We start from the raw sequence: 21,428 nt of genomic DNA, 5'->3' as shown, positions 1-21,428 counted from the left end.
GTGCGGCCTCCTCACAGCCGCAGTGCCTCCAAACCGATGGTTTCCTTTCACCTCCTTGCAGATTTGCTACGGATGTTTTTTGATTGCCTGTATGACGAGGAGGTGATCTCTGAGGATGCTTTCTACAAGTGGGAGAGCAGCAAGGACCCCGCAGAGCAGAATGGGAAGGGCGTGGCCCTGAAATCTGTCACCGCCTTCTTCACCTGGCTGCGGGAGGCAGAAGAGGAGTCTGAGGATAACTAAAACTTCAAATACACAAAAGAAAGAAAAGAAACAATTTAAGTATTTTTTTAAAAAGTTTCACTCTTCGCCAATCACAGTGCAGCAAGGCCAATTCTCGCAGAAACCCCCACGTGTGCACGAGTGGGAGAGGGGAAAGAGAAACAAAGGTGATCATGGAGGAAAAAGGTACTGGAAAAAAGTAACCTTCAAACCTGAGGGCGGGAGCACTAAAACCAAAATACATGTATTATTTATAGAAAATATTTTCTGTTTTAATCTTTTCTTTTTAAACGAGGACTCATACTTTAAAAAAAAACACATCTGTTTAGCAAAAAAAAAAAACAAAAAAAAAGTTGAGAACTTTTAATTTATTTTAAGGACTGCAAATGCCAGTGTAATTTTTTAATTTGCAGTTTCTGTAAACAACTTGTATAATAGAAAAGCAGAGAAATAAATTTCCCTCCCCTTCAGATGCACCTCACGTTTGTTTCAAAGCATAGTATTTAGTCCAGATTTGAGAAGGTTTGGGGTGAACAAGGTAAGAAAGATTTTTTTTTTTTTTTTTTTTGGCATCAGATCTTTCTGCCTGCCTCTCAGCTTGCTTCAGAAAATAAAAAAATCACAATAGTAATCAAAACATACATAACCTTGGAACAGAAAGAAATGCTGTGGACCAGAGAACTCCAAGAATTGTTTAAAAAAAAAAAAAGTGCTACCCTGGGAAAAGTACTCAATACTTTTGAAATCTTTAGAGCAACTTTAAGGCTTGTAAATACATAGAACAAATATTTAAAAAAAAAAAAAAAAACAAAAAGAAATTGACTCAGTACTATTTCTTTTCACTTTCAAAATATAAAGAACAAAATAAAGGCAAACATTGCAAGTTTAAAAGAAAGTCAAGTGGCTTCTCCTTTTGACAGCTGCTGCATGTGCGCCCACCCCTGGGGGGTGCTGTCTGACTCCGTGTCGTCTGATCCAGATCGCTTCTGAGGGGCGGGCGGGCGGGCGAGAGCGTGTGTGTCTGTGTGTCTGCAGTGGAAAAAGGCAGGCTGCTTTGTGGGCAACGCAGGGCACTCATGCTTGGGTGGGGGAGCTTCTCTGAAGTCCACGGGATGCTTCTTTCCAACACCAAGCAAAAATACATCCTTGGCAGGAACAAAGCCAGCAGCACTGTTACAAATCCCCGAGTGTCCCACTGCATGTATTTGGATTAGGGAAACTACTTTCGTTTGAAACGACCAGTACCAGTGATTTTTAAATCCATCACTGCCTCCAATGCTTAAGAAACCCAAAGATGTCTTTTAAAGAAACCAAAGTTAAATTACGCTTCTTAAAATAAGTGAGCATGTGGTTTAAAACCAAACCAATACCACGTGTGAAAATCACATTTACCCCAACTTCAAATTCATGCAAGCCATTCTGGTGAGTATAAAGTGGACTGTGGTTTGGGCCTTTGTTTCTCTGACAGATACTGGAGTGCTGTGCTGTGCTTTGTTGTGTGTGTAGGTCTGTGTGTCTGTGTGTGTGTCTGTGTCCTTTGATGAAGTTGTTGTCTCTACAAGTGGCTTTCCATTTCAATTATTTGTAGACCATCACCCTACAAAATGCATTTATGAAGAAAGCCAGGCTGCTCCCAAATATGCAGCCTTGTATTCTGTATCTGAATAACCAAAGAGTTCTTCTGGCTTCCATCTCTGAAGAAATGCTCACGTTAAGAGACTTGGCAAGACTTGTAATGCACAAGAACAAAATTTTCCATAGCAGTAAAAAGTTCTCTCTCTCAGAATGTAGTTGAACAGAACACAGGATGCCCCTCCATGAGCCCACAGAGCCCACTGTGAAGTGGCCGAAGGCTGTTCTCCAAGAGCCAAGTCCTGAAAGTCTTGTGACAGGCAGATGACAGCTGCTGTCATAAGAGATGGAGCCTGAAAAGCTGTTTCAGGGTCTGACCACAGGCTCTGCCTGGGAGCCCTCCATTGGAAGAAGCAACTCGATTCTATTATTTTGAGTTTTAACAGCTGCCAGAATCAAAGTGCAGAGGATTCTGAGCCAGAAATCTGACTGGGATGTAGTTTTAGGTGTTGGCAGCACTCACAGGGTGTGGGGGTGGGAACTGCCTTCTGGAAATCAGTGACTGTTGTTTGCAGGGGTCTAGCCAGGAAGGAACTTCAGGTAGCAGTGATAACCTGTTCATCAGTATTTCAGATGTGGACATGTGTAAGGATTGGAGGAAAGAGAAGAATATCAGGGGGAAAATAATTCAAGGGTTGAAAAAAGCTTCAGCTATATAAACATCTATAGTACGATAACAGAAATAAGTGTCTGCAGTCTCATCTGTAACATGAACTGTGATGAGGAGACTCCAAAGTAACTTTTGGGTAACTTGTTGCTTTATATACAGAATATTAGATGGGATTAGCAAGGTTACCAATGGCAAAATATGAGCAAAGTGGGATAATTGATCCACACTTGTACCAGCTAAAATGCAGAAACGCCGTCATGACTCCTACTTTCTCTACAGTTTTCTTACTTGAAAGCAAGGTTTGGTGATGTTTGGTTTAAGGTAATAGATGACATGGGCAGCGCTGACATACCTGCAGCTCTTTCACTTTGAAGCTCTTTCACTTTGGGAACAGGTAGGTCCATTAAGATCTGGTTCACTCATTAAGGTGCTTTATGCCTGTATTCAAACCAGTTAACTTACAGTGTTTCATTAAGTTTAAATGAGTTATTTTCCCTTTCTAGCAAAAGAACATGATGCCAGTTTTCAAAATAAACTCATTTTAGATTCTTGTGAAAACCAGCAAGCCAGTTCATAGTTGCATCATGAACTTGTTTCATTTAGTAATGAGCATCTACTGTGTTCTAAGTGCAGGAAATATAAGTGAATAAGACAGTCTTTACTTTCATGGAAACTCACATTTTTTATGGAAAATGAAAGCTAGAATTTTACATGTTACATCAGCATACTAACCCACTAAGAAGTGTCTGCCCTTTGTTATGCTGGCAGATCTTTGATTTGGTTTTTGTCTTTTCTTAACATTTCAAAATACTTTGTAGGTTATTTACAATTATTAGCCCAAAGATAGTTTTATCTGTTCTCGAACCACTCTTCAAACAAGTTATCATTATGGGTTTTTTGACGTTTTTTCTTTCAAGTGACTCAGTTCAAGCCAAAAGGATACTAAGCTAGAAAAAGTAGTCTTAGGCTAGTGGATGTAATTCTCTGTTTTCATTACCTAAGTTTTATTCTTTGTTTTTTTTTTTCTTTTTGGCTGCATCATGCAGTTTGCTGGATCTCAGTTCCCTGACCAGGAACTTTCATAGTAGTGAAAGTACAGAATCCTAACCATTAGACTACCAGAGAATTCCCTTAAATTTTATTCTTTTTAAAAAAAAAAAGAAGGATCCAGTTTTTCAGTTTTCTCCATGCTGTTGGCCTTTATGCACTCCTACAGTCCCCATTTTGAAGAGAGGAGCATTTTTGCATTCCTTTTAATTTTTATGTTTTTTTTTCTTATTGAGATATAGTTCACATACTATAAAATACACCCAGGACTTCCCTGTTGGTCCAATGACAAAGAATCCGCCTGCCAGTGGAAGGGAAATGGGTTCATTCCCTGGTCCAGGAAGGTTCCACATGCTGCGGGGCAGCTAAGCCTGTGGGCCACAACTGCTGAACCTGTGCTTAGGGCTCGGGAGCCACGACTCCTGAAGCCCACCTGGCCTGGAGCCCGCGCACCGCAACGGGAGAGTCGCCCCCCCTCAACGTAACTAGAAGCCCAAACACAGGGACAAAGACCCAGTGCAGCCAAAGGTGAATGGTTTTTTAAAGTCACCCAAAATGTACCGTATTCACCACTGTGCAGCCATCACCACTATCTGATTTCAGAACATTCTCCTCAGGCCAGAAACCCAGACGAAGCGTCCTGGAGTCGTTTCTCCTCTTTCTCTACTCTTCTCAGCCCCTGGGAGCCACATACTCTGTTTCTGTGGCTTCACATGGATAAAACCATACATTGCGTTGCTTTTTGCTTTGACCTCCAGTCCAGCATTTAGCAGGTGATCAAACCTCACGAGCGTTTGCAACGTCAGGGACCGGACAGCTTGATGTAGACCCTGATTTTTCTGTCTTCTCCTTCTTTGTTTTCTGTCGCTTCTTTAGATAAAACTTGGCGATATGTTTACAACCATCAGCTCATTCAGAACAAGTTCCTCACAACTTCTTTTTCTCACTCTGTGAACTTGATCCGCATGACCTGGGATGTCCCAGTTGCACTGGCAACTGGGGTCTGGTCACTTAGACCTCGCATTCATTGCTACTTGAGTCATTTTTCCTTAGGGTTGGAATTCCTGCATGAATTAGAGGCTACTACAGTGTACCCTGATGTTTGAGGTTTTATTTGTCCTCTCCAACAAGGCACATTTGGACATAATGATTGATTTCCTGAGCAGCTTGAGGCTGCTTACTTGTCATGAGAGTAAATTAAGGAATAAAAAACGCCTTGAAATGGAGCCGCTTCTACTCACTGAGGCTTCCCTGGTGGCTCAGAGGGTAAAGTGTCTGCCTACAATGCAGGAGACCTGGGTTTGATCCCTGAGTTGGGAAGATCCCCTGGAGAAGGAAATGCAACCCACTTCAGTACTCTTGTCTGGAAAATCCCATGGATGGAGGAGCCTGGTAGGAGACAGTCCGTGGGGTTGCAAAGAGTCGGACATGGCTGATTGACTTCACTTTCACTTTTCTACTCACTATCCCAATTTATTAGTCTTATAGATGATTACCTTTCCTATTCAATACACTTGAACCCTATAAGTCTCAACATCCCCCAGTAGTTTAGGGAGAGATCCACTATGTGCTCACTAGCTTCAGATACCACATGTATCCCTCAGAGGGAAAGTGATTACCTGTTAGTGTTAGGATTACCACCCACCCCATGCCCAAAGAGACATCATTTTGTGTTACCAAATCCTGAAGAAACCATGTGCCAAGTTTTTTTTTTTTAATGAATATATTATTTGAAATGAGTTTAGGCTTATAGAAGAGTTTCAAATCTAGTAGATTCCCATGTACCTTTCATCTAATTCCCTGTTACCTTACCAGGGGCTTCCCTTGTGGCTCAGCAGGTGAAGAATCTGCCTGCAATGCTTGAGACCTGGGTTTGATCCCTGGGTTGGGAAGATCTCCTAGAGAAGGGAACAGCTACCTACTCCAGTATTCTGGCCTGGAAAATTGCATGGACTGTACAATCCATTTGCTCACAAAGAGTCGGACACGCCTGAATGACTTTCACTTACATTACCAGTGGACATTTATCAGAACTAAGAAGCCAGCATTGGTACATTGCTGTGAACTAAACTCTAGACTTTGGTTTTCACTACTGCCCTTTTGGTCCTTTTTCTTCTGGATGCAATCCAGGATACCACATTGTGTTTAGTCATCATGTATTCTTAGTGTCCTCTGATAGTTTTTTTTTTTTTTTTTTTTGCAGCAGAGTCTGGCAATGCTTTATTTTTCACCGTAGCTTTTATACCCTAAGTTAGTACATTTCTAAGGGGAGATGAAAGATAAGCATACAAAGTATAGTTTAATATTACATCAGTTTTGTTCTTCTCGAAACCAGGGTGTTTTCTGCATACTTCTCTGATAGTTTTTTAAGCTTTCCTTGTATGTCATGACCTTGACATCACTGGTCAGGTATTTTGTAGAATGTTCCTCAGTTGGGTTTGTCTGGTGTTTTTCTCCTGATTATTGTTGTTCAGTCAATAACTTGTGTCTGACTCTTTGCAACCCCATGAATTGTAGCATGCCAGGCTTCCCTGTCCATCACTATCTCCCTGAGTTTCTTCACACTCATGTCTGTGAGTCAGTGATGCCATCCAATCATCTCACTCTCTGTTGCCTGCCCTCAATCTTTCCCAGCATCAGTGTCTTTTCCAATGAGTCAGCTCTTCACATCAGGTGGCCAGAGTATTGGAGTTTCAGCTTCAGCATCAGTCCTTCCAGTGAATATTCAGGGTTGATTTTCTTCAGGACTGACTGGTTTAATCTCCTTGCAGTCCAAGGGACTCTCAAGAGTCTTCTCCAGCACCACATGATTAGACTAAGGTAATGAGTTTGGGATAAAAATACTTTGTAAGTGAAGTGCCCTTCTCATATCATAACGGGGCGGGGGGGGGGGGGGGGGTATGTGATGCTCCCATGACATCATTGGTGATGTTTCACCTTAACTATGTGGTTATGGTGGTGTTTGCCAGGTCTCCACTCCAAAGTTAGCTTTTCTTTTCACCTTTTCTTACTCTGGTCTGTTTGGAAGCTAGTCACTAACTATCAATTCAGATTCATGTATATTTATTTTATATTTTGAGTTATGATCCAATGCCACATTATTTTGTCACATAGGTTGTTCCAGCTTTGGCCTTGGGAGCACTTTTAGGTTGATTCATGTGTTTCTTTGATGTTTCTTCATCTGTAGATTTTCGAGCACTTACTTTGTGACAGTACCAGAAACCACTACCTATAGAATCAGCCATTCCTTCTAGGAGCCTTGGTTTCCTTTAAGAGAATGTTATTTAGAAACCAAGAACTGGGCATTGGGTGAGCTCATTACTACTGGTATGTCTCTGCTTCTCGTTTTGCTGGCACTTTAAACTCTCTTTCTTTTTACTGAAGGTGAGCTAGTTTCACAGGAACACTATGGCTTTTTGAAAATACTGCTTCATTTTTTCTGTGATAACTCTGGTACTCAAAAGACGCCATCCTATACATACTATAATTATGTTTTTGCTCATCGTCCGTAACAGGAAGAAAGGACTGAAAATACTCCCTCTCTTTCCCTGTGATGATGATTTGTTTTAACTTTCCCCTAGCTAGCAATATTCAGACAGTCTATTAAAGTGTACCATACAGTACAGTGTTAAAATGTTGCCTAGATGACTAACGCAGTTAGATAATAATAATGGAGATGAAGTAACCAGAAGTTAACTGACAGTGCAGGTGCTGCATACTGAAACCTGATGAGACGCCGCTGAAGCCGTGCTCGGAGGTAAATGTAAGGTCTTAGATGTATCCAGCAAACATGAAAGGGTTAAGCAAATCAGGTCATCCGAGGAGCCAGCTGGGCAAAAAAAAAAAAAAGGAAATGTCAGCTGGGTGGGTAGCAAGAGGTCGTACAGGGAGAAGTTGTAAGCCATAGTAGCAAAGAGATCTTGACTGGCACTGGGACATCTGTGTTCTGATACTAATACTACTGTTCACTGGTCATTTGTCCAGTCTCACTTGTATGGGCCCCCACTGTCCTCTCTAGAAAGAGTTTACTCTCGGACTTCCCTGGTGTGGCACAGAGGAGAAGAACCTGCCTGGTGATGCAGGGGACATGGGTTCGATCCCTGGTCTGGGAAGATTGCATATGCCATGGAGCAACTAAAGCCTGTGTGCCACAATTACTGAAGCCCAAGAAGCCACTGCAATGAGAAACCCATGCACTGCAATGAAGGGTAGTCCCCTCTCGCCAAAAAGCCTTTGAGCAGCAACAAAGACACAGCGCAACCAAAAAAAAAAAGTTTACTCTTGCCAACCATGTAAGCACATCCAGAATCACTTTCAGTACTGTTTCCCAAGCTTAACAGTGCATTAAGTCTTGGTTAAATATGATATTATTAAACTTTTTGAAGAAGTAAGAGTCATGTACACATGTGAGAGTTGGACCATAAAGAAGGCTGAGCACCGAATAATTGGTGCTTTCGAACTGTGGTGCCAGAGAGGACTCTTGAGTCCCTTGGACTGCAAGATCAAACCAGGAGATCAACCCTGAATATTCACTGCAAGGACTGATGCTCACACTGAAGCTCCAGTACTTTGGCCACCTGATGTGAACAGCCAACTCACTGGAAAAGACCCTGATGCTAGGAAAGATTGAGGGCAAGGGGAGAAGCGGATGACAGAAGATTGAGATGGTTGGATGGCATCACTGACTTCAATGGACATGAGTTTGAGCAAGCTCCAGGAGATGGTGAAGAACAGGGAAGCCTAGTGTGCTGCAGTCCATGGGGTTGGACATGACTGAACAACAGTAAGACTATCAAGAAATTTTCTAAACAAATGACTGTCCAGCAGTTGAACTTGTTCTAGCAGTGATTTCCTTTCTGACTCTTCTGAAATATTTACCTCTTATTGATAATATGTCTTCTGACCTGGTCCTGGGAAACCATCTTTGGCAAAGCTCCAACAGCACTCCTATCTAACTGCTTCCTAGAACGGCGAGTACTGCGGCTCAGCACTGCTGCATGGTAGATTCACCTGGGAGTTTTCAAAAGCACAAATCTTGGGACTCAACCCCAGGGCAGTTGTTTCCAAATTTCTGGAGATGAACCTTGGCATCATTTTGTTTTCAAGTTGCCTAGGTGATTCTAATATGAGACCACTGTGGAATGGTGAAAATAACCTGATTTACCAAATTGTTTAGAGAACAACTTATATTTTCAAGTATTTAAAACATATTTTTTAACTGCAAGGTGTTGGTTGGACACACAAGTGTGGCATTACAAAAGGCACATGTTTTGAAAATACAGAGCTGTGAAAGCAGGTAATGGGCTCCCTGTATAAACCAGGGGATTAGGGTATGCTTCCTTTAGGAAGAGAATTTTAAACTGAGAAGTCTAAAGAATTAAACACTTATGGGATGGGTTCAAGTAGACAGAATGATGAGTGCAAAGGAGATGCAGGGTATATTTGAAAAATGAAGCAAGAGTGCCAGGTATGGTGAGAGTTCATTCTCACATGCAAAAGTAGAATTTGAACATGTCCTATGACAAATTAATCCAGACAAACCTTTTCTGGACTAAAGGATGAAAAGTACTTTTTGAAAATTGCCTTATACTCTCAATTCAATAGCATTTGCTAGAGACCTACCTTCATTGGTTTGTGCGTGTGCTTTTTTTTTTTTTAAATAAGTTCTCACTTTGGGAATGGCAGTACTTTTTCATCATTAAATGATCCCCAGCCCCAAAATTTAGCAACACAGTGAATTGGAATAGCTTCTGGCTCTTTGGAAAGCAGTTTAAGTTTATTTTATTTTATTTTGCAGTTTAAGTTTATATCTAAGATTGCTGCTGCTGCCATTGTTTAGTCACCTCAGTCGTGTCCAACTCTGTGCGACCCTATGGACTGTAGCCAACCAGGCTCCTCTGTCCATTAGATTTTACAGGCAAGAGTACTTAGAGTGGGGCCATGCCCTCCTCCAGAGGATCTTCCTGACCCAGGGATCAAACCCAGGTCTCCTGCATGGCAGGCAGATTCTTTACTGCTAAGCCACCAGGGAAGCCCATATCTAAGATTAAGGTCATTGAAAGTGTGGACCTTAGACCAGCAGAATCAGTATCACCTGTGAGCACATCAGAACTGCCCATACACAGACCCTAACCTACTAAATCAGAATCTGAAGGAATGGAAGGAGCCCAGGAAACTTTTAACAAGCTCTCAGGCACACTGAAGTTTGAGAACTACTGCCTAAGAACACTTTGTATCCCTGCCAGCTTATAAAGCTCTTCACCAAAAGCTAACTAAAAATAAGTGCTATTTGTAAAACAGTTCAGTTCAGTTCAGTCGGTCAGTCGTGTCTGACTCTTTGTGACCCCATGGACTGCAGCACACCAGGCCTCCCTGTCTATCACCAACTCCTGGAGCTTGCTCAAACTCATGTCCATCGAATCAATAATGCCACCCAACCATCTCATCCTCTGACGTCCCCTTCTCCTCCTGCCCTTAATCTTGCCCAGCATCAGGGTCTTTTCCAATGAGTCAGTTCTTTGCATCAGGTGGCCAAAGTATTGGCATTTCAACTTCAGCATCGGTCCTTCCAATGAATATTTTAGGACTTATTTCCTTTAGGATGGACTGGTTGGATCTCCTTACTGTCCAAGGGACTCTCAAGAGTCTTCAACACCACAGTTAAAAAGCATCAATTCTTCAGCACTCGCACTCAGCTTTCTTTATAGTTCAACTGTCACATCCGTAGATGACTACTGGAAAAACCATAGCTTTGACTAGATAGACCTTTGTTTGCAAAGTAATGTCTCTGCTTTTTAATATGCTGTCTAGGTTGGTCATAGCTTTTTTCCCAAGGAGCAAGCGTCTTTTAATTTCATGGCAGCAGTCACCATCTGCAGTGATTTTGGAGTGCCCCCAAAATAAAGTCTGTCACTGTTTCCATTGTTTTCCTATCTACTTGCCATGAAGTGATGGGACTGGATGCCATGATCTTAGTTTTCTGCATGTTGAGTTTTAAGCCAACTCTTTCACTCTCCTCTTGCACTTTCATCAAGAGGCTCTTTTGTTCCTCTTTGCTTTCTGCCATAAGGGTGGTGTAATCTGCATATCTGAGGTTATTGATATTTCTCCCAGCAATCTTGATTCCAGCTTGTGCTTCATTCAGCCCAATGTTTCTCATGATGTACTCTGCATATAAGTTAAATAAGCAGGGTAACAGCATACAGCCATGACACACTCCTTTCCTGATTTGGAACCAGTCTGTTGTTCCATGTCCAGTTCTAACTGTTGCTTCTTGACCTGCATACAGATTTCTCAGGAGGCAGATAAGGTAATCTGGTAATCCCATCTCTTTTAAGAATTTTCCACAGTTTGTTGTGATCCACCCAGTCAAAGGCTTTGGCGTAGTCAATAAAGCAAAAGTAGATGTTTTTCTGGAACTCTCTTGCTTTTTTGATGACCCAGTGGATGTTGGCAATTTGATCTCTGGTTCCTCTGCCTTTTCTAAATGCAGCTTGAACATCTGGAAGTTCACGGTTCACATACTGTTGAAGCCTGGCTTGGAGAATTTTGAGCATTACTTTGCTAGTGTGTGAGATGAGCGCAATTGTGCAGTAGTTTGAGCATTCTTTGGCATTGCCTTTCTTTGGGATTGAAATGAAAACAGAACTTTTCCAGTCCTATGGCCACTGCCGAGTTTTTCAAATTTGCTGGCATATTGAGTGCAGCACTTTCACAGCATCATCTTTCAGGATTTGAAATAGCTCAACTGGAATTCCATCACCTCCACTAGCTTCGTCCATAGTGATGCTTCCTAAGGCCCACTTGACTTCACATTCCAGAATGTCTTGCTCTAGATGAGTGATCACACCATGATTATCTGGGTTGTATAGATCTTTTTTGTATAGTTCTGTGTATTCTTGCCCCCTCTTCTTAATATCTTCTGCTTCTGTTAGGTCCATATCTTTTATGTCCTTTATCGTGCCCATCTTTGCATGAGAAGTTCCCTTGGTATCTCTGATTTTCTTGAAGAGATCTCTAGTCTTTCCCATTCTATTGTTTTCCTCTATTTCTTTGCATTGATCGCTGAGGAAGCCTTTCTTATCTCTCCTTGCTATTCTTTGAAACTCTGCATTCAAATGGATATATCTTTCCTTTTCTCCTTTGCTTTTCACTTCCCTTCTTTTCACAGCTATTTGTAAGACCTCAGACAATAATTTTGCCTTTTTGCATTTCTTTTTCTTGGGTATGGTCTTGATCATTGTCTCCTGCACAATGTCATAAAAATATTTAGGCTTTGTTTTCTCGTCTGTAATACAAAAATACTAAGCCTTTTCTACATCCGCATGACTTGGTGTTGTCTAATTCAGTCTGCACCAGCCCTCTGGTACATATATAAGTTGGTACTGCTTGCTTTCAACAGTAAGAATCTAAATGCCACAGAAGTTTTGCTCCTAGCAAGTGTCAGCGCTGAGACTCACAAACTGGTTTTTCTGGAAGGCAGTGATTTCCCAAATTTATATTCTCTCACCACCAGAAGTCTTTATTCTACACTTGGGAAAATGGTATAGTGGATATTTGTTGGGAGTATTGGAATTGGAAAAATATAGAGCCTTTAATGCAACCCTGCATGGGTTGTTTAAACCTCAAGTTCCCTCATCTGTAAACACATCCACCTCATAAGGTTGTTTTGAGGATTAATTAAAGGAGAGATAAAGCCCCCAGCATTCTGCCTGGAGCACCTGGGGCCTGTCCTCCCTGTGTCCAAAGTTCTCTATCACATTCTACAACCCTAGTCATAGCCACATACAAAATTCTACTACATTCATTAACTGTAGATCATGGTTTGCCCATCCATGTTTCTTTACTGTTCTTTGTGTAGTTAAAAAAATTTTTTTTTTATTGTTTTGTTTTCCCTAGGATGCCCTGAAATCTCAGTCTTCTCCTCTGACAGATAACAGAGAGGAGATTTAGCAGCTTTTACTTTTCGCTTTTACTTTTCACTTTTCCTAGGATTCAATAAGAAAGGCATTGAAAAAAAGGAAAAACATTTTTGGGGGGCATAAATTAATGGTATCCTTTGCAAGTTACACATTGCCCTACCTATGACAGAAAGAAAAAACAACTAGTTTTTGCTATAAAACAATAACAAACTACTAAAAATACCAAGTACTTAAAAATACATATTCTGGGGAAAATGCATATTATGTCATATACAGCTCTGCCCTTGTTCCTATTGAATTTTTTTTTTTTTTCTTTTTTTTTTTTTAATTTTTATTAGTTGGAGGCTAATTACTTTACATCATTACAGTAGTTTTTGTTATACATTGATATGAATTAGCCATGGATTTACATGTACTCCCCATCCCAGTCCCCCCTCCCACCTCCCTCTCCACCCGATCCCTCTGGGTCTTCCCAGTGCACCAGGCACGAGCACTTGTCTCATGTACCCAACCTGAGCTGGTTATCCGTTTCACCCTAGATAATATACATGTTTCAATGCTGTTCTCCTGAAACATCCCACCCTCGCCTTCTCCCAGAGTCCACAAGTCTGTTCCATACATCTGAGTCTCTTTTTCTGTTTTGCATATAGGGTTATCGTTACCATCTTTCTGAAGTCCATATATATGTGTTAGTATACTGTATTGGTCTTTATCTTTCTGGCTTACTTCGCTCTGTATAATGGGCTCCAGTTTCATCCATCTCATTAGAACTGATTCAAATGAATTCTTTTTAATGGCTAAGTAATATTCCATGGTGTATATGTACCACAGCTTCCTCATCCATTCGTCTGCTGATGGGCATCTGGGTTGCTTCCATGTCCTGGCTATTATAAACAGTGCTGCGATGAACATTGGGGTGCATGTGGCTCTTTCAGATCTGGTTTCCTTGGTGTGTATGCCCAGAAGTGGGATTGCTGGGTCATATGTCTGCCCTTGTTCCTAATGTAGGAGATGCTAACTACTTTGGATAAAGAGACAGCTATACTAGCTGGTTAGACTAAATTTCAGGATTTTTTAAAGTATCATAGACTCATTCAAGTAGAGTGTAAAGCAGAGACATAAAAATGTCAAATTTGAACATTTGAAATTTATGCCTTTTTGGTCAAAATGTTTTTTCTATTGGGAAGAACAAAGACATCACTGATGAATCAAAATTTAAATTTTAAAAGTTGAACTAACAATCTGACTCTCAATCTTGAATCTTGCTCTTTCCAAACTTTGGGTTGAAACTGACAACCTTGCTGCAAGTATTTCAGGAATATTCAAAGCCAGTGTTTTATGGTATTTTCTCTTTTTGAAAAAACTTCAGTTTCTCACCACTGTGCAGTTTCACTTTGTTTTATAACAGGGAAAGATCCTTTCCATCACCATTTTTTTGGGACTTCAGTTTTGTTTTTCAACAAATGGGTCCAATTTAATGATTCTTTTAAAAATGTCTTTTGTCTCCAGTCACAAATTTTGATTCATGTTTTAAATTACTGGGTTTTATTGGAGGGGTTATCTTTCTCTTTAAAGAAACTCTCTCAAATTTCCCCATAACCATGAAGGAAAGATGTGTTACGGTGACCAGCTCATTCTGCTGGGAGCTTACTGGTTTAAAAACTGAAGGTCCTGCCTCACACTAACCCAACCTCCTCGCAGCAGGTAAACCATGATAGTCCCCCGCCCTTGTTGTCACTGATCTGACGGTCACTTAATCTCCTGCCACCATCACAGGCCTGGTTCCCTTCAGACATCTTCCTGCAAGTATAATTTGCCCATAGAGTCACAAAGTAGGTTTAGAGGGAGAAAATGGTACTGTTGGCAAATTTGCTTCATGTTACACTGTCAACACTGGATATATTTTGATTTTTAGGTAAGTTTGGCAAATCAAGAGTGTCTTTATAATGTCTAAAATGTGGTTGTTTTGCTTCTGGTGTTTAAAAGGGGGGAAAGATGGTTCAACATATACAATTCCCAGAAACTGACATGAGCCAGGCTTGAAAGCAAATTCTGTTTCTTTCCCTAAGAGATACAGGACTAAGTGCCTTAGGGACCTTGATTCAGTTCAGTTCAGTCACTCAGTCGTGTCTGACTCTGTGACCCCATGAATCGCAGCGCGCCAGGCCTCCCTGTCCATCACCAACTCCCGGAGTTTACTCAAACTCGTGTCCATCGAGTCGGTGATGCAATCCAGCCATCTCATCCTCTGTCGTCCCCTTCTCCTCCTGCCCCCAATCCCTCCCAGCATCAGGGTCTTTTCCAGTAAGTCAACTCTTCGCATGAGGTGACCAAAGTATTGGAGTTTCAGCTTCAGCATTAGACACCTGTAATAACATTCCCAAGTGTTTTTGTTACTTTGAAGACTGAATTGTAACTTCATCCAATATATCAGCCACTTCAAACTTAAAGGACAGCTTTTAAAACTTACCCTCCATGGAGAAGGAAATGGCAACCTACTCCAGTATTCTTGCCTGGAGAAACCCAGGGACATGGGAGCCTGGTGGGCTGCCGTCTATGGGGTCCACAGAGTTGGACACGACTGATGTGACTTAGCAGCAGCAGCAGCATACCTGCTGTTATCCAGGAGTTTGTACCTGGAACTAGTTAGCTTCCCAAATCGTGAACGACACCAAACCCACTCCTTTAAAAAATAAATAAATAAATTAATAAATAAATAAAACTTACCCTCCTCAAAATGATAGTAAACTCTTGGCATTAACACTTTTCAGATCTCTTCAAGAAGCTAGAAACATTGACTCCAATTGAACACCAGAGGGCTAGTGACATCTGGAACAGAGGCTCTCAAATTGTGAATGGCAAAATTAATGGATTTCCTCCAGCACTGTAAATACATATAGATATACACACACACATATATATGGGGAGAGAACTTATGACGGTAAATGTTATTTTGTAAAGTTTATTTGGTTTGTATATTCTGATACATGATATCCAAAACAATTGGGATCAGACATATTTTAGACTCAGCATTTTTCAAAGTTTAGAAAGAAGTCTTTCAGTTTGATGACTGCTGGGATGAATGGAGTTAAAGTTACTGTCACCAGTAAGTGCAGCACTGGCAGAGGAGGATGCGGGGTTGTTACCTGTCTCTAAACCAGGGTCTTGGCCTCAGGAAGTAAAAATAATAGAAGAGAAAAACCACTAAAAGAGTGGCAGTGGTGAAGTAATATTAAACATCTTCGTCAGCCTCCGGCTTTGTTTTTGTATTTTTTTGTCCTAATAGTACAAATTGTTCTCTTGCCATCCCTCTTCAAGCTGCAACCAAATTTGAGAGTCATTTCCAGTCTTCCTGGCTGGAAACCAGAAAAGTCAAGTGACCCCCAGTTCTACTAGAACCATACCTTCTTAAGGAACCAATCTCCAGCCAGGTTTTTGGTTACTTGTGTGTGAAATTACAGAATTGTCCTTGATTTGTGGGGAAAACAAAGATAGACTTGCTAGGAACAGAAACATCTCTCCGCACCAGACAATCAAGAATTATTCTTCAAATGTCTGTGTTAACACACAGTAGAATGTGAGTAAAATAGGTGGATGTATCTTTCATGCTCAACCTCATGAGGCAGTGTTGTAGCTCTGGTCTGGAATACTCCTGGAATCTGAAATTGTTTCATCTTTTTCTATCCTTATACCTAAATCTCTAAAGTCACATTATTTTGTTTTTCTATACAAAACATGACCTTTTACCCTAACAGACTTAAGTATCACTTAGTGAAGAATAGCCAAAAAAAAAAAAAAAAGTAAAACTATTGCGTTGACAGCAGGCCACGAAGTCCGTAAAACGTGCTAAAGTTTCAACAGGGACTTGGCTTCTGAAAAAAAAATGGATTTTTTTTTTTGAAAACTAGAGATGCTGCAATTGCATTTTGGGGCTTTTCTAGTTCACAAAACCCTACATTTCCTTACGATTCTGGGACTCCTGAGTCATTCCTCTAACCTTGATGGCTATGGGCAGAAGTGTGAAGTCATCACAGACAACAGCACATTTACTCCTTTTCTTTCTCCTAGGTGCTCCTCCTCTATGCAGACACTCAGAGTTCTTATACTTCTGATCCCTGACTATGCAATGGAAAGCTTTATATTTTCAAGTTCAGAGATTATAACAATGAATTCTCAATTATCAGTTTGAGGCCTATATGTTAGCTCTCCTTGATATTAGCACTTTAAAAGTACTTTAGAAGAGAGTGAAGCTTAAAAGGAATGAATGGTGCCAACTTCAGGGATTTTGATTTCAGTGTGAGAGGTCTCTTTTTGCAAGAGGGTCTTACTGATGCTCTGATCATAACCTCCACACACTCACTCCATGAGGACAGAGCTGCTCTTCAACTTGCAGGTCTATGTTCCCTCCAGTGCAGAATGTCAGCCTAACAGCTTAAGTAAAGGGTACAAAAACCATCATGTAACTCTGTTTCTCAAGAAACACAACTGAATGATGTTTTTACTAGTATAGCTCAAAGAAAACCAAGTGAGATAAACTATAAAACCATACCCCCATGGTGTCTTAACTCAGATGTGGCTAAGCATAAAAATCAAAACTGACCAGACGTTACAGTTAGCAGAGGTAAAACGCCTCAAGCAATATACATGTCCAGTAAACACTTCAAGTCCTTTTTTGTAAGTGAGAAAACACCTTCAGGTTTAAGGAAATGGTCGCTTCAGTGCCTAGCTGGGGGGGGGGGGGGGGGGTGGGTGGCGTGTGTGCACGTACCTCTGTGTGCACACGAAGAACTGTGTTCCAGGGTTTCTCCCCTCGAGGGTGTGTGTTCTAAAGAAGAGTAAGTTGTGTGTGTTTTAAGCAAAAAATCTGTGTAAAGGTGGAATCTAGTTTGCTCTTATCTGTGTCAGCTCCTTGTCTGAGATGGGGATAAAGACATTTTCGGGAAAAAGAAAGGTAGGATGTTTTAAGCAAATAAATACATAAAAATGGAAGTCTTTTTAAAAGGAGACAAAAGATAGAAACGGTGATGAGATGACCCCAACTCCTTGTGAACATGTTTAATGGGACCCACCAGGATGCCAGGGCACTGGTAATGCCATTGGGACATTAATGGTAATGTCCTTCACCTTGTAAGGAATTTGTGGTTGTGGTGATATTTTTATATAGCTAACTTTGGAACGGATGGAGTGTGATGGCTGTGCCTGGGAAAGCTGGTGAGACAGTTAAAAGTGCTCATGGCAACGCCAGAGCCTGAGGACTGGGTTATAAAGTGCTTAAGATGGTTTCATAGTAAATCTTAAGAAGGACAGGTACACGCATTCGACTGCCTGTCACACTGCTCTGAGCCTCAAGGCTATTGTAGTGTTAACTATTTCTCTAAGAGTATACTCAGTAACAAAACCCCCTCTACCCCCGACAAAACACCTACTACTTTAGATACATCGAATTTTCCCCAAACCGACTTTGAAAAAGTTCTAACGTTTTTCAGCAGTAACGTACATAGCCTAAGCACGTTGGTACTAACGTAAAAATTCTAAGGGAATTCCCTTTCCAATCCCGAAGTTTCCTTCTTGAGGACACTCCCTGCTTATGTGATTAGGAGACCGCTTCATTGACCAGAAAAGCAACTTCTACAGTTCTTTTCCTGAGGCATTCCTGTGTCCTGTGAGGAGACTTCATAGGAACGAGCGTGAGGTAACTGCACTCTCCGCTCTCTGGGTTTCTAATCATTTCGTCGTCTTCAAAGAAGAGGGTCGTTCTTGTGCTCAACTCGGGAGCGGGAAAGGCCAACCCCCTCCAAAGGCAGATGGGGCGCCGAAGTGGAAACTCAGGGATGGAACCCGAGGACACCGAAACAGCGCCAGCCCAGACGACGGGAGCCACCCGAGAGGTGCCAGCGGAAGACGCGCGGACAGTCAGCGCCGCCCCGGCGTCCCTCGCGCCAGCCCCGCCCGCCTTCTCGCGCCCCCGCGTGCCCGACCGGGGGGAGGCGAGTCTCGCGCGCTCCCTCCGCGTCCACAGGCTGTGGGGGGCGCGGGGGCGGGGGCGGGGCCGGCGCGAGGGACGCGCGCGGGGGGGCGGGGCCGGCGTGAGGGATGGGCGCGCGCGAGTGCGCGCGCGGGGCCGCGAGCAGGGGGGCGGGGCGGCAGAGCTCGGCGGCTGGGCCTGGAGGACAGCGGTGGCGGAGGCGGTGAGCGGGAGCGGAGCCGAGAAGCCTCGCAGCACGCGGGCGCCAGGAAGTGGGGAGCGCAGAGGTAACGCGGGACGGAATGGGCGGGCGGGCGGGCAGCGGGCGCGGGCCCGCTGGACCCCGTAGGCGGGCGGTAGAAACCGCTCGCCCGGGGCGCCGACGCCGCTCCCTGAGAGGAGGGGGCGGGGCGCTCGCGTCCCCGGAGGTGGCGCCTTTTTTTTTTTTTTGGTCTGCCTTTCCCGGCCGCTCCGCCCCCTCTTCCCTTACCCTCGCTGCGAACCGAGCCCCTTGCCCTTCAGGTGGAAGCCGCCTCCGGGGCCCTCTGGCGCGCGCGCGCGCTCCCGCCCTTGTTTTGTTTGGATCGGGGGGAGGTGAGGGAGCGCTTTCCTGATCCAGGGCCTTGCCTCGCAGCGCGCCTGCGCTGGCGTCCTCCCGCCCGGCTCTGATTGGCTGAGGGCTCGCGCATGCTCCCGAGGCGCGCGGCGGCCCCCCCCCCCCCCCCCCACTCCGCCCTCCCCCTCACCCACTCCCTCCGAGGTTTTCGGAGCCGGTTCGAAAGATGCCGGCGGCGGTGACTGGCTGTGGCGGACCCGCCCCCCCACACACCCCCCCGGGGTCCCCGCCCTCGCCGCCGCTGCCGCCATTACGGAGCTCCCAGCGGTGAGTGCGCGGGGGTTGGTGCTCGCGGTCCGTCGCCTCCTGCGTGGCGCGCGCGCAGGCGGGCGGGCGCTGCCCTGGTCGCGGCGTCGGCCTTCCGGGGCTGGAGCTCGCGCTGAGCCCGCCGCCCTCTGCCTCGCAGCCTTCATCCCGGCTCCGCTCTCTTCTCTTTCTCCCCCCACCCCCGCCTTGTGCTCGGCGCTCCCCGCCTTTGTCTCTGCTGGTCTTTCCGCCCGGGTTTTCGGGCCCGGCGCGGAGTCAGCTGTTCGCGCCCCAGAAAAGCCGCCGCCGCCGCTGCTGCTGCCGCCGCCGCCGCTGCTGCCACCCGGGCCTCAGCTTTCGTTTTCCCCCCCTTCCCATGGCTTTCGTCGAGCTTGTGACTCACTGCTCCTTAGACGAGGTCGATTTAGTTAATAAAGTCAAGCCTGTGAGTAGGGGCGTTTGTAAAGAGCTGGAGGCAGGAGGGGTGAAGCGAGAGCCCTAGATCAAAGGGTTGGATTTTTGTCTTTTTTTACGAATTGACCGTTGATCTATGATTGAAACAGGGCTTCCCTTGTAGCTCAGTTGGTAAAGAATCTGCCTGCAATGCAGGAGACCCGGGTTCGATCCCTGGGACGGGAAGATCGCCTGGAGAAGGAAATGGCAACCCACTCCAGTATCCTTGTCTGGAAAATCTCGTGGACAGTGGAGCCTGACGGGCTGCAGTCCATGGGGTCGCAGAGAGTCGGCCACGACTGAGCGACTAACACTATGATCGAAACGCCTCTTTGAGGGACTGTCCCCCCGCACAGAGGACGGCCAGGGTGAACTTGACCCCTCTTTTCATGTGTACCTTTTCTTTCTGCGGTTATGCTTCCTGACCTTAAGTTAGGTTGAAAAGTGACAGTCTGGTTCGAAGTGCTGGTGGGAATTCACCTGGGGCTTCACTGTCAAGCTGACTTAGAGTGAAGCTAGACGTGGCTAGTTTGACTTTGGAAGATTTGTTTAATCCGGTATAGGCGTGAAGCTGTTAGGAAGTTTTAAAATTTCATTACTCTTTTTAGAAATTTAGTGCAGCGTGTTTCAGAGTAGAAGTGACATTTTTAAAGGGTATTTTTGGCCTTGTCGAATTGGAAGATTGAGGGCGAGAAGTTGGAGGAAGCGTCCTGAACTCTACGTGTATAGATGAAAAAATGCTCACTCTTCAGCCAGTTAGATTGTGCTTATCTTAGGAGGGGGTGAGGTACCCGTAGTGTCCAGAGTATCTGTGTGCAAGATAGATACTAATTAAGTAATACTGATTTCTTTGAAATATGGAAGTGGAAAAAAAAGTTTCTAGCAAATTATAGGTATACTTTTTGTGACATTACTCCATAAGTCTGAATATAGTGAAAGACTTTAGATTGGAAACAATTTAGGGTAATCAGTGCAAGGCTCATGACATAATATGTAAGGTATTGCCGACATTTTATGGTAAAATATGAAATAATAGTACTTTCCTTAAAGTGCATGTTTTCAAAGTTACCGGAAAACTGAAATACATGTTGAACTCCTTATTTTTCTAGTGCTTGCTCTTAAGGTAGAGAAAGTAAATTAAAACTCTGAAATTATGGACTTTTTACTTTTACAACCTTTTCTTTACTGCTTGTATTTAAACAGCTTAGCACTTCCCTTGACAAAAGGAGATCTTTGTATTGTTCATCTGACATTAAACTTAAAAAAAAACAAAGACAGATTCATGACCACAGGAAGTCCAGACAAACCACAGGTAAACTGAGATTGGTTTGTCACATATAAGAACCCAGATGAAAAACTTATGCAAGTTTCATTTATTCTTTCATTTTAACAAATATTTGTAGAGAACCTATTTAGAGCCTATTATGCTTCCTGGGCAAGAAATATAGGGCAGTGAACCAGCCAGATAAGATCTCTGTCAAGGAACAGGTGTGGCAGTCTAAAAGTCTGATCATTCAAAAGTAGCAGCATCAACAGTTAGATTGATGGGTACTTGTTAAGGCAGTTAACCATCCAGGTAGTTTGTCAGCTCTGTGATGAACCATGAACTGAGGAAATAAGTCATTAACCAACCTATTATAAAGAGAGCCTTAAGTTACATGACCTTTATTAAGGAAATTCAAAGCTGAGGCATACATTTCTTAATGTTTATAATAA

General features: G+C 43.4%; 3 protein-coding genes across 33 annotated transcripts in view; 2 read left to right on the top strand and 1 right to left on the bottom strand.

Annotated features, from left to right (window-relative positions):
* The window catches only part of EIF4G3 (eukaryotic translation initiation factor 4 gamma 3), a 348,977-nt gene extending 348,570 nt beyond the window's left edge, over window positions 1-407 (top strand). For all 24 annotated transcript variants that reach the window (XM_070458865.1, XM_070458866.1, XM_070458863.1 and 21 more), the window contains one exon: window positions 62-407. In XM_070458865.1, the coding sequence (XP_070314966.1) occupies window positions 62-243 (182 nt within the window). In that variant the 3' untranslated portion in view covers window positions 244-407. The remainder of the gene's footprint in view (window positions 1-61) is intronic.
* A 326-nt stretch (window positions 408-733) lies between these two features.
* LOC110149558 (serine/arginine repetitive matrix protein 3-like) lies at window positions 734-19,426 on the bottom strand. Its single transcript, XM_070458448.1, has 3 exons — window positions 19,144-19,426; window positions 8,390-18,882; window positions 734-7,340 (listed from the first exon to the last, which is right to left on the bottom strand). The coding sequence occupies exons 1-2, from the start codon at window positions 19,424-19,426 to the stop codon at window positions 18,026-18,028; spliced, it is 1,140 nt and encodes a 379-aa protein (XP_070314549.1). The 3' UTR covers window positions 734-7,340; window positions 8,390-18,025.
* The window catches only part of HP1BP3 (heterochromatin protein 1 binding protein 3), a 37,283-nt gene continuing 34,448 nt past the window's right edge, over window positions 18,594-21,428 (top strand). For 3 of the 8 annotated variants that reach the window (XM_070458868.1, XM_020912021.2, XM_070458870.1), the window contains exon 1: window positions 18,596-18,684. The gene's annotated coding sequence lies outside the window, so the exon portion shown is untranslated. Of the gene's footprint in view, window positions 18,685-19,185; window positions 19,281-19,394; window positions 19,705-21,428 lie in introns of those variants that run through there. The other 5 variants (XM_020912024.2, XM_020912027.2, XM_070458869.1 and 2 more) reach the window with 5 other exon arrangements.

Source organism: Odocoileus virginianus, chromosome 30, assembly GCF_023699985.2.
Source record: "Odocoileus virginianus isolate 20LAN1187 ecotype Illinois chromosome 30, Ovbor_1.2, whole genome shotgun sequence".
NCBI lineage: Eukaryota > Metazoa > Chordata > Mammalia > Artiodactyla > Cervidae > Odocoileus > Odocoileus virginianus.
The sequence above is the reverse complement of the archived record's forward strand: the minus strand, read 5'-3'. Positions and strand labels throughout refer to the sequence as shown.

Bases quoted from the DNA above. Each gene is read 5' to 3' on its own strand.
- LOC110149558 (XM_070458448.1), bottom strand. From the start codon at position 19,426: ATGAAGGCTGCGAGGCAGAGGGCGGCGGGCTCAGCGCGAGCTCCAGCC. The intron at 18,883-19,143 runs GTGAGGGGGAGG...AGCGAGGGTAAG, and splicing joins GAAAACCTCGGAGGGAGTGG to GGAAGAGGGGGCGGAGCGGC.